The 17,607-nt window shown below is 43.2% G+C and overlaps 3 protein-coding genes across 13 annotated transcripts in view; 2 read left to right on the forward strand and 1 right to left on the reverse strand.

Annotated features, from left to right (window-relative positions):
- Positions 1–3,153, forward strand: part of LOC139774779 (uncharacterized) — a 211,392-nt gene extending 208,239 nt beyond the window's left edge. For 7 of the 8 annotated variants that reach the window (XM_071710244.1, XM_071710243.1, XM_071710245.1 and 4 more), the window contains one exon: positions 221–3,153. In XM_071710244.1, the coding sequence (XP_071566345.1) occupies positions 221–409 (189 nt within the window). In that variant the 3' untranslated portion in view covers positions 410–3,153. The remainder of the gene's footprint in view (positions 1–220) is intronic. The other variant, XR_011718671.1, reaches the window with a different exon arrangement.
- On the reverse strand, positions 956–6,998 carry LOC139774781 (uncharacterized). 4 transcript variants are annotated; one of them, XM_071710250.1, is made up of 6 exons: positions 6,555–6,992; positions 5,780–5,987; positions 5,516–5,698; positions 5,175–5,421; positions 2,537–2,908; positions 956–1,570 (listed from the first exon to the last, which is right to left on the reverse strand). In XM_071710250.1, exons 2-6 carry the CDS (start codon positions 5,966–5,968, stop codon positions 1,269–1,271), a joined length of 1,293 nt encoding a protein of 430 aa, XP_071566351.1. In that variant the 5' UTR covers positions 5,969–5,987; positions 6,555–6,992; the 3' UTR covers positions 956–1,268. The 4 variants fall into 4 exon arrangements, with proteins under 4 accessions (XP_071566351.1, XP_071566352.1, XP_071566353.1 ...); XM_071710251.1 differs by lacking the exon at positions 6,555–6,992 and adding an exon at positions 6,154–6,375; XM_071710252.1 differs by lacking the exons at positions 956–1,570; positions 2,537–2,908 and adding an exon at positions 3,095–4,506 and having other exon boundaries at positions 6,555–6,988.
- A 2,396-nt stretch (positions 6,999–9,394) lies between these two features.
- On the forward strand, positions 9,395–17,490 carry Tmem214 (Transmembrane protein 214). Its single transcript, XM_071710264.1, has 9 exons — positions 9,395–9,731; positions 10,334–10,548; positions 11,400–12,083; positions 12,222–12,432; positions 12,514–12,656; positions 15,832–15,955; positions 16,339–16,604; positions 16,694–16,845; positions 16,921–17,490. Exons 1-9 carry the CDS (start codon positions 9,608–9,610, stop codon positions 17,045–17,047), a joined length of 2,046 nt encoding a protein of 681 aa, XP_071566365.1. The 5' UTR covers positions 9,395–9,607; the 3' UTR covers positions 17,048–17,490.
- Positions 17,491–17,607: the final 117 nt, after the last annotated feature.

The following is a 17,607-nucleotide window of genomic DNA, read 5'->3' on the forward strand; positions in this document are numbered from 1 at the left end:
GCAGAATTGAATCTTCATCAATGGAGATTTTTAGAGAAGTGGCAACCTTTCAATTTTTGATAGATATTAAACACCTTCATAATTAAGCAACGGATTGGAAGTCTATCGAAGTATATTCAAAGTGCTAAATGAAAAGCTTATCTCATTTGCATCTCGACATTCCGTTTCCGTTCCTAAAACCGTCGTTATACAATATTCATACGTCTTATGAATTTTACAGTGCGACGAAAAGAAGGCGATCAATTTGCTGGGTGACACAACGAGGTTGCTGGAAGACGTTCACGACTTGAGATATTTCGATGACCTGGTAAAGCTTCTGGAAGGCGAACTCGAGAGGATCTCCAGAAGAAATTGGCCATTTATTCTGGGACACAGCAAACCTCACGAAGAGATGAATCTAATCATCTGATTATGATCTCAACGATCGTCTTGGATCTTGAAGATCATGATTATGATCTCATAGTTGCGCACTAGTCGATGCGCAGAGTAAAAAAATTTCCTTCCAGGAAGAGGATGTAAATGATAACGATCTCTTCTCTTCAAGCTCTTTGAGTTCGATCTTCATAAAGGAAAAGTTCTACCTCTTCTCTCGGCTCGGTGACTTAAATATCTTCATGAAAATATTTAATTCGGAATGATTAAAAACGATACGTGAGCAATCTCCAAGAATAATCATAAATGTAGTTAGCACAAAAGATAGAACTGTAAATTTTTCGATGTTCCAAAACGAACAAGATAATTTTATTTCTCGGCAGGGATATCGACTTCGTAATATTTTGTCGAAATAAATCTCGTGCAAATAACGATTATAAAAACACTTGTAACTTATGATATATTCGAATGGACCTGATTTTTTATTTCTTATTTTCCTTTATAGTATTTTCAATAAAACCTTTTCTAAAGAAAATACTTGCGTTCACATATCCATATCTAGAAAAATACGAAAGCAAATGTATTATATTTATTATTGCTAAACAATTTATTATTTAGAGATCGTACATATTTGAATTCGTGTACATAGCACCGAGTAAAAAAATTCCTAATACAACACATCGTTGCTACTCATCGTTACACTCGTCGAACTATTTTATCCGCTATCTCGCCGCATTTCAGCGACATTTTTAATGCCATTTTTAATACCCGTCCATTACCACATCGCGTTAAATATTCATACTTTGATAAAGCTAAGTCTACACTTAGTGGAGTTTATTCAGTGTTCCGTTGATACTGTCGTCCTTGGTTTCGCTTTTTCCGCGGAGTTTACGAAATTAGGTGACGTCCGTGCGCTGCATGTGTCTGACGTGCTGTCGGGAGGAATCGTGGTAGGCGATCCCCGCGCGCAACATCTCGCCGTGTCGGAACACATCATGAGACGCGGAAAAGGACGGTAAAGTGGGCAACGACGGTAGCAGGCAGCTCAGCATACTGGGACCGCCGTCCGAGGAGTAGATCCCGTTGGTCGGAGGTACCATAGATGCGGTGCTGCACGTGGCCAGAGTGGATCCCGACAGCGGATGTCCGTTTTGATCGCCGGAACCCAATAGACTTGAGCTCGTACCCATCAGATTCCCTATGGACACCATAGAGATCTAAGTTTTGCTGATATTATGAGGTAACGAGGTCTCGACATCGTTGTCTATATACATTATAATAAGCGTATGCATGTAAGGGAATTAAAATTCTAAATTAATTATAAAATGTGTGTATGCCAAGGGGAAAAATGAAATAAGGAGAATTTCAGATTTGCTGCTATATTCGTCGCAAGGGTAAATATTTTATGAATAATAATATAATAAATTAATTAGTTAGTATCTTGAGAGTAAAAATATCACGATTGCATGTCATTCATGATAACGTGAAATGGAAGTAAAAGTAAAATATAAATATCCCGTGATGTGTATATACAATATATATCACGTTTTTAGACAAACATGAAACTTATAATTACTACGAGGATTAATCGCGATGGTATAATAAATCCCATCGCGAATATCCCAGTCGCAAGCGCGTTCTTGCAAAACATTGATAATTATCGGTGTTTATAATCGCGCGGTACAGAATTTATACCCGCGTAAAGGAGGGACTTGCAATTCGCGTGAATATGTTCGGGGTGTAATCGCTTTAGTAGAGAGCGATAACGCATTCGACGCATCCGTTAATCTTTCGATAATATTCGCGTACATCACACAATGCGCGTGAAGCGTAACGTTAAAATTTTAATGCCATTGTATAACATTTCTCCGTCGAATCAATATGGTTTACGACCAATGAGCTCATTAGCAGCAATCATCCTTCAAACATTTTATAAACATTTTATACACGAGGAAATCTTTATCCAGATAATTCTATCACTCACTCACACACACACACACTCTCTCTCTCTCTCTTTTTCTCTCTTTATCCAGGAAATATTTTTCTCGGTATAATTGCGTTTGAATTCAGAAATTTACACGAGATAAATGATATGCTTGTATATAACAAGCACATTTACAGAAAACAAAATATTCTAGGAACTTGTGAATAACTTGCGATTCACCTGGAAGACTGACGCTCGAAGCGGAACTGACGGACGAGGCGATCGACAAGGGTGTCATCATGGAAAAGTCCGAGGCTTCGGAGGACCTCGCGGCGAGGTGCGAGTCCAGCCTGACAGTGGGACGAACGCACGCCAGAGACGACAGGCCGAAATCGTTGGCCCTGTCCGCCGCCGCCACCGCCGCCGCCGCCGCTGCCACGCGCCGATGCCTCGCGTGTATGCCGGTAATGCTGGACTTGCCGCTGTTGCCCAGGCCGAAGTGCAGAAGCTCCAAGTGCCTTCTGAGATTTCTCGATTGGCGCAGCATCGCGCCGCACAACGGACACGACACCGGCTGATCGGACAGACTGCGTGCCTTCGACGATCCGTCCCCTAGAACGAGTTCGAATCTAGACAGACTTGTGTGAAGCTTGTCGTCGGATCGGAATATCTCACCGCAGACATCACGTTTCTACATAATCCATTCTAGTGTGGTAAAAAAAATTGATGGGATAATAATTCAAGTGACGCTTAGATAACGCCACAATCGTATTTTGTGGAAAATAAGACAGCATGAAGTATCACGTATTTTGTTTGCGCTTTATTGAAAAAGAAAAGAAACTGGATAGTACATTTTATACCCGTTATCTTATTTCTTTCTCAATTAAAATACTAGCGATTTTGTATATGTACTATTGTCAACAGTCCACGTACGCAGCGGAACGTTACAAAATAGGAATGTGCGCCGATTATTTTCACATGGTGGGCTGTTGGAAGATCCTCGGTTTCGTTATAAAATGATATTCGATAAACGGTAGCCCGTATTCTTAGAAACGTACTGCTATTAGACCATTCCATGGTAAAAAGGGAGGATTTAAAGAGGCAAAATAAAATAAACGCAGTGGACGAAGTTGAATTGCACAATCGCACGAAATCCCGATTATCGTTCGATGGTAAAAGAATAATGATAATTTCACGATAGAACTTTATTCATTACGCTTAAACCTGCAGCAATTAACCCTAGGGGGTAGATCTTATACACTAATGTGGAAGATTCTTGTATAAAATTAAACGCGCAAATATATACTCCGAACTTCTGACCTAGTTAAATAACGCGTACGCCAATAATTACAAATAACCGTTCGCTTAAATGTATCATGTAACTATACAAGTAATGCAAAATATCTTTTATCTCTCCTCTCTGTCTCCTCGCGTAACATTGTCACACCACTCACCGCGATCTCGAGTATCGCATCACTGTTAACACAATCAGCAACAAACAGAATCCGCAAGAAAATTAACTACAAAATGTGTTCGTCTCGATACTCCCGGTGAGTTCGTTCCCTGTACAATTTATCTGGCGATCGTCGGCGACGGGATACTGTTCGGCGACGATACCACGCTCTCGTGCGACGTCGGTGAGGGTAGGGTAGGATTGCAGACTATCTGTTCGCAGTCGTTACTGCCGCTGTCGGTCCCATACGTCATCGATGACTGATCGTAGCCCGGCGCTTCGATCTCGGTCTTGATCTCGGTCTTGATCTCCGTCGAGTCGGAATTCTGCGCTGCCGCCGCCGCCATCGCCATCGTAGTCGCCGCCGCGTTGTTGAACCGGTACTTGCACGAGGATAACAGATGCCTGCGCAGATTTCTCGCCTGGCGCAGGGTCGCGCCACAAAGCGGGCAAACGCCCGGGCAGTCGGAGGCGCCGCGCGCCTTCGACTGATTCGCGCTACAGCTCGACGCCGTCTGGGTGCTCGCTAAGCCTGATAACGACGCCAGACCGGACGGAAAGCCCACGTTGAGGGAGCTGTGGAACTGCGGTATGTGCAACTGCTGCATCGGCATTAGCGTATGCAGATGCGATTCGCCGTCCGAAACCTGTTCCTGATGCGCCGCCTGATGATTGTCCGCGACGGACGAGTCTTGAAGCGGTGAATGACTGCCGCCCTGATGGTTGTTCGCGTAGTTTCCGACCAGGCAGTTGCCCGCTGTTAACAGACACAAACACAATGTTACCATACGGGGCTGAACTGACGTTGCTTTGGCTCGGTTTGAATTTGTTTCCCCTCTCTCTCACTCTCTCCCTCTCTCTTTCTCTCTCTCTCTTTCTCTCCTTCTCTCTCCCTTTCGCTCTCTCGCTCTCTCGCTCTCGCCCCAACGAATCGGAGGACGACCAATCAGAAATGCAGTTCAACCCGATCGATGGTTGTGCTTGTGTCCGTTTTAATTGAAACGAAAAAAAGGCCTACGTAGATGTCTACGAAATCTCTCACAGGCGGTGTAATTTTTGGTATATAGTTTTTATGATACGGCTACCGTGTTAAACGTAAATACACCGGACACAAAACACAAGTGGAAATTGCCGTTTCATTATTGCTGTCTTGCATGCTTAATTAAAATCTTGCAATTATAGAAATTAACTCAAAAATTGCGATAAGCGTGCAAATCTCGAACTAATAAAATAAGGAAAATTCATCCGACAAATCATATTACATAGAAAACAAATATTCTCGTCATACAGTATTTTATTACGAAATATTTCAAAGGCAGGAAAAAAATTACAAAATCCGTCGCACAGCTAATCTTGCACTGCCTCATTTAAGAAATAAACTTAATTTAACAGGGGATTTAAAATCTTTGCAAAACTTTACGCTACCTGTGTCATCGGTTTCCATGGTGTCGTCATCCTTATTTTCGTAAGGCATTGTTCTGTTGTTGTCGTCCAGAGGCCTGCTTTCGCTGTCGGTAGTGTTACTAGTACATTGCCACTTTGCAGAGGACGTCGACGACTTCCTCCTCCTCTTTTTCCTGCGTTTCAGTGGGTAATACGAGTTGCCCGTCGCTCTCGACACTCCATCGTTCGTCGCCGTTGGTATCGCAGACGCAGGAACTTCTTCTCCACTCTAAATATATACAATCACATACACGTGTCGCGCCTAAATTAATTGCCTCATTTTTATTTAAGTAAATAAAACGAGATGTATAAAGGAAACGTACCTCCGTCAGTACAGTTGGCTTTGTTAATCCGTGAATGCACAGACAATGGGCAGCCTGAAGCAAGGAAGGCAACTGCGCCGGCTCGACGCTCACTTCTCCTCGGTATACAAATTCCAGCAAAGACTCCAAATCATCCGCTCCGATTCCCGCTAGCATAACCACCGGATGCTGGCATGGCGTACTCTGTGGACAATGCGCATTGCCGTAAGTTTCTGCGATAACGCTTTCACGTTACGCGCTCACGCCGGAAGGACGACACGCAACCTTTAACAGGTCCAACAGGAACGGACTGGCCGCGCAGAGAACAATCTTGTGCGCGCGAAAGCTGCGTCCGCCGGCGGCCAAGGTAACGTCCACCAGATCGCCGTCTCCCCTCAACACCTGCACCGCGGAGGCCAGAGAGGAACTGAACTCTCCCCAGGACAGACTGTAGAGCTGGCCGCTGCTACCCATTCCGTCTCCAAGAGCTTAACTGCAAGACAACGAGAAAGTAAGCACAACCGCTCCACTTTCCAATGCGGCAATTCTACAAAAGTCACATGTCAAGTTTAAAAGATATTCGACGCTTCTGAGTTGCTCCAGTAAGAAAACGCGCGTGTTCTGCTCGACAAGCAGAAGAGATATACGTCCTTGTTTACCAGGTTGTACAAGATTCTCTCTTGTTAGAATATTCCAGAACCAAACGAGACAGACGACGAAGGGTGTGCGGCGGACGAAATAAAACGTAACTGGCGATGTCCCACCGTGAAATAACAATCCAGGAAACCGGCTCCGGCTATCCCAACACGATATCCCGGGGATCAAGCGTGGGGCACGCGTGCTCCGGCAATCCTAATTCTGACTAACGGTAACGACGCGCGCGTTGTCTCTCTCTCTTTTCTCTCTCCTCTCTCTCTCTCTCTCTCCTCTCTTTCTCTCCTCTCTCCCTCTCCTCTCTTTCTCTCCTCTCTCCATCCATTCCCTAATTAGTGCCCCCACCCGATTAAGCGTCGCGGCGTCGTGCCGCGAGTTAACCTAACAATAAAACGGGATCCGCTACCTGCGTGACGGCGGAGGGCCTCCTCTCACGACGTCGTCGCCGTCGGCGACGCGGACGGGGACGACGTGGCGAATCGCGCCTGTTCGCTTCCCGTGGGGGTCGGCCGATCGCGCGCACCGTCGCCGTCGCCGCAACCAGGTTGGAGAAAGTCCGTGGCCGCGCGGGGGTCACCTGGGCATGAAAGTCGCGGGGTTCACCCGCACGCGTTGTCGTCGGGCGACGCGGACGTCCTCAGCACGCGCGCGTCGCACGCATCGGGGAAACAACGGCGCGGGTACGCGGCGCCGCCGATGATGATGATCGCCGTCGTCGTTCGTTCGCGAGCTTCGGCGCGGCACGCGACAGTCGACACACTCTCGCAGATTCAAATCCTATCGCAGGGGCGATCGCGTATGCGTATGCACGTACTTATGTGCACGGAGTACGTTCACTTCACGGGTGTCACGGCGCGTTGCGCGACGCAGCGAAGCGGTGCCGCCGTCGCGCGGCAGGCGGCCGAAGCGTCAGGAACCGGAAGTCATCCGCGGGAGACGAAGAGCGCGAATCCGAATTCGAATTCGAAGATCGAGACTTCGGGGACGGATGTCAATCGAGCGCACGACTTATTATTCTAGCAATGTAGATTAATTTTAATCTCGGTTTAACTTACTTTTTATCTTTTTCTAGTTTTAAAGGCCGCCGCACAATGAAAAATATAAGGGACAAGGAACAGGATATATTAGCGATTAGGACTAAAGAATCAAGAATAAAGTTGAGCGCACGATGAAAAATACAGGCAACAGAAACAGGAAATAACACAGGCAATAGATTTTTAACCTGTCGGAAGCCGCGTATTAACGCTACATCAGCTTTATTCCTGATTTCTTATTTCTAATCGCTAATATCTGTTCCTTGTATTTTTCATTGTGCGGGGGTCTTCATTAACATTCCTCCCACGTGTGGACTTCCAACAGAGCTTTATCTCTCCAATATTCATTAAGATTAATTTAAATTTTGGATTCAGAATTTGAATTTGAATTTTGTTGCTTGTTTTTGTTTAAGAAAACGTTTAAGAAAAATGTAAAAAGTGTATAAAAATTGCCAAGATTTTTATAACTTTATAAATTGACCCCAAGCTATATCGATCAAGCCTACTTAGAACTTGATTTGTTCACCCGTTATTGAGATCTCAACATCTCGAGTACTCGCAACTCGCAACTCGTCGCGTCGCGTAAAAAAGTCACGGTGCGGTCTCGCTTCGCGTGTACTTGGCGCGAGACACTACCGTGTCTCTTGATTGTTAAGGCTGTTGCGTTTCTTCTAAAATTTTCTTGGAATCCTCTGATTTTGTACAATATTTCTAAAGTGATTCGAAGAGCGTGCTTATTAATACCGTCATTACTCGTCGATAGCTCGAAATTTTAAATTATTCCTATAATTGGAAGTGTCTCGCTTCTAAAGCCTTGTGTACACGATACTAGAAATTGGTCCGAGTTTCGGTTTAAGCCAATGAAACTGCTGCTTTTCTGTAAGAGCTGCAAGTTGATTGGCTTAAACCGAAACTCGAATCGATTTCTAGTATCGTGTACACAAGGCTTAAGGGAATTTCTCCAGAGTATACTAGATAAGCAAATCCTTTCTTGACATTCGTGACATCCTTATTGGATATGCAGGGTGATACTTAATTACGTATACAACAAAAACAAAAGTACAACATAGTATTAAAAAAAAAATAAAACATTAATGTGGTGAAAATTGCTTCATTAGTATGAAATTATTGTATTAATACAATAGGACCGAATTAATCGAAATTTTCGATTAATTTATTCAGGTACGATAATAATTGGCTCGTTTATAGACAAACTATAAAGTTTGATTCCAAAAGTCAAAGTGCGAACCTAACGCGAATGCACGTGCGATGAAAAATTCATAATTCTATCCGTGTTAACAAAATACTATACAGATATAATTGGATGAGTTAATCATCGATTAATTTAATTTAATCTAATCTAATTCTAATGATGTATTCGATCAAACTCCGATAAATAAACTTACAGATAGTACCTAAGATAAAATTATTAATCTTTTAATCAATTTTACTTTCACTTTTTAAAATTTAAATCTATTATCGAGTTAAGTATGTGGATTTACTGATTGTGGGTTTGGAAGAAAGTATACACAATAATATTATTAGACTATCAAGATCCAGTAAATGGCTTTTTTCTCTCTAACTGATTGTATCTATTAGCATATCGCTCCTGTTTCACCTGTTATTAATTTCACTTTTTATTAGGAAAAAGAGATTAGATTAGAGACATAGATTAGAGGCAACAAATATTACGTTAGAAAATCTGCTTTAGGCAACTCTGCCGATTGAATTGCTAATTGGAGTTCGATCGAAGTCGCTCTTGGAAATAAAGTTCGCCGTTCGGCGAACGAACTATACATAATCGTCCCGCTCGCGCTTTTATTTTAAGGGGAAAAGGACGCCTCATTGAATGTAAAACATTATTAAAAATGTTTAATGTGCAAAATCTACAAAATACAATTTTATATCCGCATACTCCGCGTCCGCGCGCTTCCTCGTTCGCGGCACATTCTTATTCTTATTTCTTTTTTTTTTTTGTTCCTGAAACGCAAGCGTGTGCATTCTCTCGGGCCTCTTCCTGGATCGCGCTCTCTCGCGCTCGGTTCTCGGAGGGAGAAAGCAGGAAAACAAATAAGTACGTGGCGCGTGAAAGCGGCGGTACGAGTGCGAGCTCGCCGGTGCGCACTCAGCGCACTGCGCGTGGCAGTTGCGCGAGCGCGCATGCGCTACCACGTACCACTGTTGTGACTGACACCAGTGACACCTCGCCAACGGGACCGACCGACGCGACGCGCATTGTGCTCCAGTTGCGCCGTTCTCCAGCCAACTTCAGTGCCTTCCGAGCAGCGTGTCACCTCTCTTTCTCTCTCTTTCTCTCTCTCTCTCTCTCTCTGTCACTTGGTGCGTGCGCGCGCGTTTGTGGTGCGTGTGTGTGTGTTGCTCTGTCGTTGATCGCGTTTACGTTTGCACCAGTTTTCGCCGCGAAATGTCGTCCGGCAGCTGGGAGCTGGTCAGCAGGAAGAAGGACAGGAGCAACGACAAGTCGACCAAGCTGACGAAGGCCGAGAAGAAGAAGTTCATCGAGAACGCGCCGAAGGTCGAGGACTTCTGTGAGTCGCCTGTCATAACCTGCCCGCTTCCTACTCCCCCGGGCGTTTAGCCTTCCTTAGCTTCCGCTCCAATTCTCCGAAACTTTGTCGATTCGTCAGCGACGTATCGCCGGGAGAACGATGTGACCCGAGTGATCGTCCGACCTGCCTGAATCGCGCGTGAAACGCGTAAAGAGAGGGTCGCAATATGGTACTAGAGTGTGTGCACTTTGCGACTCTCGTTCTGCAATCAATTCCTTTTTTGATACAGGCTGCAGTCCATTTCATGCTACAAATGCTTTGAAGCGTTCTTCTTCGTCTTCTTTCTTCGCTGAAAGAAAGAAGAAGAGGAAATGCTTCGAATCATTTGTAGCGTTAAGCACACTGCAGCTATATACAGAATGATACAGGAATACTTATAGTCTGCAATAAATCATCCCTCTGGCGTTATCTTGCACACACACACACACACACACACACAAACCTAAAGGATAATTTATCTCAACTTGGAGCTGTCTTGCAAATAAGCAGCTTCTTACTTATTTTTGCTTGATTTTTTACTTAACTTTTTACTCCTGCGTCAAGAAAGTTATACATCTGACCTAATATGTATGTGATTTTAGTGCCGTTAAGTCAAGTAAAGACCCTGTACGACAACCTGGATGGAAACAAGGAGAATAAGAAGCCTGCGAAGACGCAGGGGAAAGAGCATAAGACAAAGGAGAATGAGGAGAGGAAAAAGCAACAGCAGAAGCAGCAGCAGCATGTTGAGAAGAAGAAACAAGAGCAACCTCCAAAAGAGAAACCTCCAAAAACCATTAAGGATGCATTGAACGCGGTAAGACTCTCTAGCTTTAAGCCTGATCTACAATGTGTTCTTTGCTTTCTGTTTTCTGCTCTTACCTCTTTGCGACTATCTCGTATTTCGCAATTCCGTCGCGTAATGCGATGTTTTTTCAGTTTTTTGTTCTCTGTCGTCCAAGATAAAAATTGACGAACTTCAGAAGAGACAAGAAACATCACGTTACGCGACGGAATTGCGAAATACGAGATAGTCGCAAAGAGGTAAGAGCAGAAAACAGGAAGCAAAGAACACATTGTAGATCAGGCTTTAGAGTTTGACGGGAGATATTTGCTGTTAATCTCTTTTTATATGCATATTTTTATTTTTATATATATCTATAGCTATTCCTTAGAGATAAAGAATCATATGTCCAGTTTTGGTCAAAATGGAGTTAATACATTTTTCAATATATCAAGAGTTTGAATTGTATAATAGTAAAGAGTCTTATGTCTATTATTACTAGTTCCTTAGATATAATGTTTGGAAAAAGTCTTATTGAAAATTTTCATAGTGCCTTAATTTGGTCAAACCTAGCTGTTATTAGCAGTTGTACTATTAAACATGTCAGTTAAATTACTTTATTAAGAACTCAATAAATCAAGTTGCTACTTTTATTTTATAACTAAAAATATATACTAATATTTCCCTATTTAAAACTTTAAGCTTTGTTTTCTCTAAATTCATAATAATGGAGATATGATTCTTTATTTCTAAAGTGCAGATATATCATATGCATATTTAAGAAAAATATAAATTAATTCCGTTTTATTTCAAATTGCTATAGTTTCATGGAAACATGGAGTTAATTCAGCATGTTATTAATTAATTCTTTACAACGCACGCAGATTAATGCGGAGGAGCTCGATGAACTTCTGGCCACTGCGCAAGTAAGATTTCCCGAGGCTCCCTTACTCTGGCTGAAGGAGCTCAATGCCTTCCTCAACATTAAAATACCCATCAACAAGGAAGATACGATATTCTCAGGAAAACCCAAGGATTACCCGTTAAGTTTAGTACCTAAGGCGATCTCTTCCATATTGGAGCGAGCGGTGGAGATGAGCGGCCAGCAGACCATACAAATTTTTTACGAGAACACTCTCACGGCGATGGCCACCGACATGGTCAAGGGACTCCCCGTCGTCGGTCACAAGATATTTTTACAGCTGCTAGCGCATTTAAATCCTGAGATGACCGCCGCCAACATTCCCAAACTGATCAACATAAGGAACTCCTATGAGAACAGGAAAAACGTTGGACTGTCCCTGTTGTGGGCCTGGTCGCAGGCCGGCCAGAAGAGTCTTGCGGTCGGCTTGAAGATTTGGCACGAGGTAATGTCACCGATGCTGGAGACGAAGGGCTACGCCAGCTACGTCGTGGAAATCCTCAACGATCTCGTCTTCGGGCACGACAACGTCCATGATCTCAGTCTGGATCTGTACCTGAGCATCATCATGGATACCTATTCTCAAAGGTTCCAACACATTGTATCCACGAATTTCGCCCTTAGAGCGAGTATCGACAAGTTGAGAGTAAGTAACGCAAGCGTGAGTTTTAAGCGCGTCGTATTTTAATTAATCGTAAAAACGATATGTAACACGCATGTTCAACTTGGCGATACACCTCGGTACGCGTCAGCGAGATCAATAACGTCGATATATCTTTTGCAGTCGATACTGTTCAGGAACAAGGACATATGCTACACGAAATTGTTTGAAATGTTAATGGGGAAAGTGTCGCAGAAATCGGATCCGAACTACAGGTACGAGTTGATTGAGGCTCTCGCGGACTGTCTTGTCACGGAACCTCTTTGCTTCACTATTTGGAGTTCCATTTACACCAAGCATTTATACCCGTCCAGTCTTCTTCTATCATATATTGGTAAGCACTCGCGCTTTTCTCACGTACTAAAATAGATATATTCATGCAAAATAAAAAATATAAAAATTTGTGTTTTTACAGATTCAAATTTAGAAACTAGTTTACAAACGAAGTTCAAAACTAAGCATTTCAAAGAAACCCTCGAAACTATCCAAAACAATAGTGAAAAGTGGAAAAAGGCCAAAGACGAAAACCTGGCGCTTACATGCAAGAAAACGTCTCAGGTGAGTTTTCTCCCTTACACATTTTTATAATAAAATTTTGTCAGGATGTGTGAAGTAAAGGAAGGAACCCAAGAAAATGAAATTCGTGTTTCAGAGTACAGTATAAATAAATTTATATTTAAAATGTTTAATTATTGAAGGATGCGGTCGTATTAAATAACGTACATATTTATGACAATTGCGATTACATAAAACATATTATCATCGTAAATAATTATCACCTGATAATATATCGAAACGTATCGTCTGATAACATATCGCGTTTACGTTTCGCTTTCATTTCAATATACTTAAAAATATCTGTTATAATACGCTTATCTCTTACAGAGAGTAAAAAGACCGACATACTTTTAAGCAATAACCATGTGCTATATCGGTGTTATTCACCGAGAGAAATGTATTTGCCCATCGTCGCCTGAGATGTACAAACTTGATTATTGTTTTACCAAACGGGTGAATTCGATAGGAAATATTTCTTCTATTATCTTATATAATAAGAATCATGCAGAAAAAAAAATGTATTTCATTAAGAATCGCATGTATCTCGTTTACAAAGACCTGTCAGAGATGACAGGCGAGAAAAAATTACTATATAATTATTGGGCCCAACTGATCGTCAGATCCAGTTGCGTCGTAAAACTCGAAGCGCGACATTCCTCTCTAACAATGCGATTCCGCCCATGACAATGATCGCGTGCGCAACGAGGTAACAAACATAACTTGCACGTATCGCATTTAATGTGACATATCATGTGTTCCCGCGATGCCTGAGGCAACACTTTCGTGAGCTCGTGAGTGGAAAATTTATCCGCTCCGGCGCGCGAACGGGCAGTCACGGGTAATTAAACTTAGAAAGCATTTCTTTCGATGAATTCCTAGACCTTCGCCGATCTCGCGAGTCTCGGGAATCTCGCGCTTCCTATCCCGCAACTTTCGATTCTATTGCCACAATTGTGTATTATAAAGATAGATATATATCTGTATCTTAGAGGTATAAAAGATCGTATGTAAATTTTTTGAACATTTCAAGAAAACAAGGTTTAAAATTTTTAATAGGGAAATGATGTATACTTTTTTACATATAAAATAAAAGTAGTAACTTTATTTATTAAGTTTTTAATAAAGTAGTTTAACTGATATGTTTAATAGTACAATAACACGCTGTACCTGACCAAAATTAAGGCACTGTGAAAATTTTAGATATAAAATAAAAGTAGTAACTTTATTTATTAAGTTTTTAATAAAGTAGTTTAACTGATATGTTTAATAGTACACTAACACGGCTGTACCAAAATTAAGGCACTGTGAAAATTTTTAATACGACTTTTTCTAAACATTGTATCTTAGGAACTAGTGATAATAGACATAAGACGCTTTACCATTATACAATTTGGGCTCCTGTTATATTGAAAAATGTATTAACTCCATTTTGACAAAAACTGGAGATACGATTCTTTTTCTCTAACATACATATACATATATGTATGGACATTCTCTATAACATCATCAAATCATTGCCTCTAGATTGAACTTCTTTTCAACTTTTATACGCAAACGCGTACGCGTGAAGAATGCTGCATAGTCTTCTAAAAAGAAGAGAAAAAACCCAAGATAATAAAGACCAATCTCATTTCTTTCTTTACGACGTTAAACAAGATTAAAAGTTCAATTAAAGCGAGCTGGGTCCGGGCGAGAGATCCGTTATCAATGACGCTCGATAACAGGCTTGACAGTTGACCGGTCCGCCTCGTGTAACAACGCCGTCGGTAGATTAAAGCCTCGCAATTGCGCGCGTCGCAGTCTCCGGTCTCCGTCAGTGCGCGATATTCTACGCAGCGCGCGGTCGTTCCTAGACCTTCCCCTTGGTCACGCGCATGTACGTATACTATCAGCGATCAGCGACAGAACACAGAGAGCCGTAAACTCCGTGATCGCCTATTGTAGACTCGAATTTCTTTTTTTTTTTTCTCTCTTCCCTACGCTCGCGTGTCTCCTCTCGCGCTCTCTCACGATATATCTCGACGTCCATGCGAGACGCGTCGCTCCGCTTGGCGCGACTCGGCGAAGAGGACCGACTTCTCCAGAATCGACCTCGGACCCCGGAAAAGCGGCGGTAAACGAAACTGTCAATTCTATTCAGTAAAAAAACGATAATATACGCCCCCCTCTCCCCGTCGTGTTTACGCAACCTGGTCGCGTCTCAATGGGATCGTTATCCGCTTTTTTTTCGAGCGTGCCTGTCCTTGCCCGAGACCCAGATTTCTTCCGCGCCGCAGGCGAGAGAGAAAAAGGGGGAGAGCTGGCCCCGCGCGGAAGCGGTTTCGGGTTTCGGGGCGCGCACCGGAATTCCTAACGGGATTTTTCGACGCCGCGGCGGTGCGCCGGCTCTCTCCGTTTTTCGGCCTCGCGGCAATTCGCGTAAGTACGATCGAGCGGCCAGGGTCGTCAGGTTAAGGCAGCCGGCCATCGTTTTCGGGAGCGTACGCGGTTATTGATCGCCGTCGTCCCCCCTCGCGTCTCGCGTCCGACCCCCGGTCGGTGTGACGACATTGGCACCGCTCGCACGGCACGCGCGGCTCCGTTTTTCCCTCCCTTCCTCCCCCCGCCCCCCGCTCGGTCCCTTCTGGAGCACGGCGAGGAAAACACGCTTATTCGCGCGCGAGTGAACGCGTCCCCCTGATTTTCCGCAGGTAAGAGGGTTTTATCGCGTGTGCGCGCGCGCGCGCGCGTGTGTATTGTGCGTGTGCGACGGAGGTGATCCGGTGATCACCGCGGGAGATCGCTCGCGAATCGCGGAAAGTTTTCCCTCCGCGCGTTCCAGCGATGACGAGGCGATTCCGCGTAGCCATCGATCGGGATCGCCGCGGATAAACACGTCGCACGCGATCTCAAAGTCCTCCCGACAAGGTGCGCGAGATACTCGGTGCGTCGTCCGTGCGTTGCGCGGACATGTACCGGAATCGTGATTTCCGCGATTCGACTCCCGTTGTTGACACACGTCTTTGTTTGATATTGTTATAAACGAATAGAGAATGCGGCGACGCGAGTAAATTCAGTTGGACGCGGGCACGCGAGGTTTTCGTGACGATAGAAGCGATAGAATGATTGTTCAAAGTTCGGGCAGGGATAGAAAGCATTGCTGAGAAACCTTGCCTTACGTCGTACGTTCTTTCAGGCACTACTGAAGAAAATGACGTCCTCCAAACGCGGCTTTCCATGGAGATCTGCCAGTTTCTTTTTACTGCTGCTGATCGGTGCGATTGTAGCGTACGACACACAGAAACATGGCTCTTTCGAGGGTAAGAGATCTCTGTGAATAAGATACCTCATCACTCTGCTTGCTTCTCATTTCATGTCAGCTTGTCATCCCTCATCGTTTGTATTCAGCTTGTCGTTCCAATCATTTTACGTTTCCTTATATTCTTTTCGTTTCTGTATTTCAATTGGGATTCAAATATTTTGTCGTAATGTAACGTCGTCATTCAGGGAGAGTCATCATCTTGCCTTGTGATGGAACGACACGTCAAATAGTAGATAATAGTTCACTAACAACATACTCATTGTCATAAGCATCACCATAAGCCCATCGACATCACCGCCTCTCTAATCGCTCTTCTAACCAAATTGGCGATATAAATGTTTCGTTACCTCATTGTACTTATTGGCCGTTTATGTATTGTAGCGTCCCAAGTTGGAAAGTTCTTGAAAACTAGCGGAATATTGAAACATGTAGAAAAGGCGTGGACTACTCTAAAGTTATATTGGTCCGCAGGACACAAAGCAATTAAGGATAGCTCACCGGAATATTACAAAGCCGTTGTAGACTGGTGTACACCGTACATTAAATTAACTGGCGATGTCGGCATTGTAGTAAGAAATATTTCGATTAAACTGTATAACAATGCTGCGACATACGTCGAGAGGAACGTACCTATAGTTCGGGATACGGTAAGTGTAATGACAATCTCAGATATTTTTGCCGAACACAACTCTTCGATATAAAACACACTTTGTAACGATCTTTTTCTTTTGCACAGATCGAGCATTACGCCCCGGGGATCTTGGAGCAAATTAAATCTCGAAGTATTCAGGGACTAGAGTTTGTGAAAGGTTCCCTCATTATGCTTGGAGAGAAAGTTGTTGAACATTCCAGCGCGTCGATACAGTGGCTGGAGACGAATGTCTTTGTGTAAGTGCGCTTATACGTTATGCGGAGGCTGTATAATCGAGTACCCGACCGTGACCTTTTTTTTCCTCTTTTCAGGGGCAAGCTCAGCCCGGAAAGTCTTCGTAATTACGCCATATGGGCTTTCGACACGACGCAGTCGTACGCCATTCAAACGTACGATTGGGTGTATGAGAAAGTGCAGACCCTCTCCAAAGTGCCATGAATAAAATCCAATGGTTCTGCTGTACGAATAATTATTGCGTCGATGAACGAAAAACCTTCGCCTCACCACGCGACACTCGGCATTTATTATTTATGACACGGAAACGTTACATATATATTTCCGAAGATCACGAATGCGTCGGCCATTTTACCTGTGATATCTCGATGAGAAAATCTATATCTTATTTTGGTTGGCCCTGACGATAAAAAATTTCGTGATCTTATAAAAAAAAACTGGAACAAATGCGGACACTTTTTAAGATGAATATTTTTCTGCCACTTTCTTTGAAATTATTATTAAGTAATATATATATATATATATATGTATATCCATGCATTACATCTATTGTACGCAAATCGTCGAAAGTGCGATCTTTAGTATTTTGTATTTTTTCATTTATAATTTTGAGGATTTTGATTGAATATACATTCGATTATATTGAATGATCGAATAAAATTTTTTTTCTCATAACGGCTCTTCTTGTAGATGTAGTAAAGGAGAAATTACTACAGAACCGTAATAAAAAGATTTAAGGAAAAATCATTACGGAAAGATGGGTC

Source organism: Temnothorax nylanderi, unplaced genomic scaffold (genome assembly GCF_030848795.1).
Source record: "Temnothorax nylanderi isolate EJ_2023f unplaced genomic scaffold, tnyl_v1.0 TNYL_tig0087_pilon, whole genome shotgun sequence".
In the NCBI taxonomy this organism is placed as follows: domain Eukaryota; kingdom Metazoa; phylum Arthropoda; class Insecta; order Hymenoptera; family Formicidae; genus Temnothorax; species Temnothorax nylanderi.

Bases quoted from the DNA above. Each gene is read 5' to 3' on its own strand.
- LOC139774781 (XM_071710250.1), bottom strand. From the start codon at position 5,968: ATGGGTAGCAGCGGCCAGCTCTACAGTCTGTCCTGGGGAGAGTTCAGT. The intron at 5,422-5,515 runs GTACGTTTCCTT...GTATATATTTAG, and splicing joins AGCCAACTGTACTGACGGAG to AGTGGAGAAGAAGTTCCTGC. The intron at 2,909-5,174 runs GTAGCGTAAAGT...AACTCGTTCTAG, and splicing joins CATGGAAACCGATGACACAG to GGGACGGATCGTCGAAGGCA.
- Tmem214 (XM_071710264.1), top strand. From the start codon at position 9,608: ATGTCGTCCGGCAGCTGGGAGCTGGTCAGCAGGAAGAAGGACAGGAGC. The intron at 15,956-16,338 runs GTAAGAGATCTC...TATGTATTGTAG, and splicing joins GAAACATGGCTCTTTCGAGG to CGTCCCAAGTTGGAAAGTTC. The intron at 16,846-16,920 runs GTAAGTGCGCTT...TCCTCTTTTCAG, and splicing joins CTGGAGACGAATGTCTTTGT to GGGCAAGCTCAGCCCGGAAA.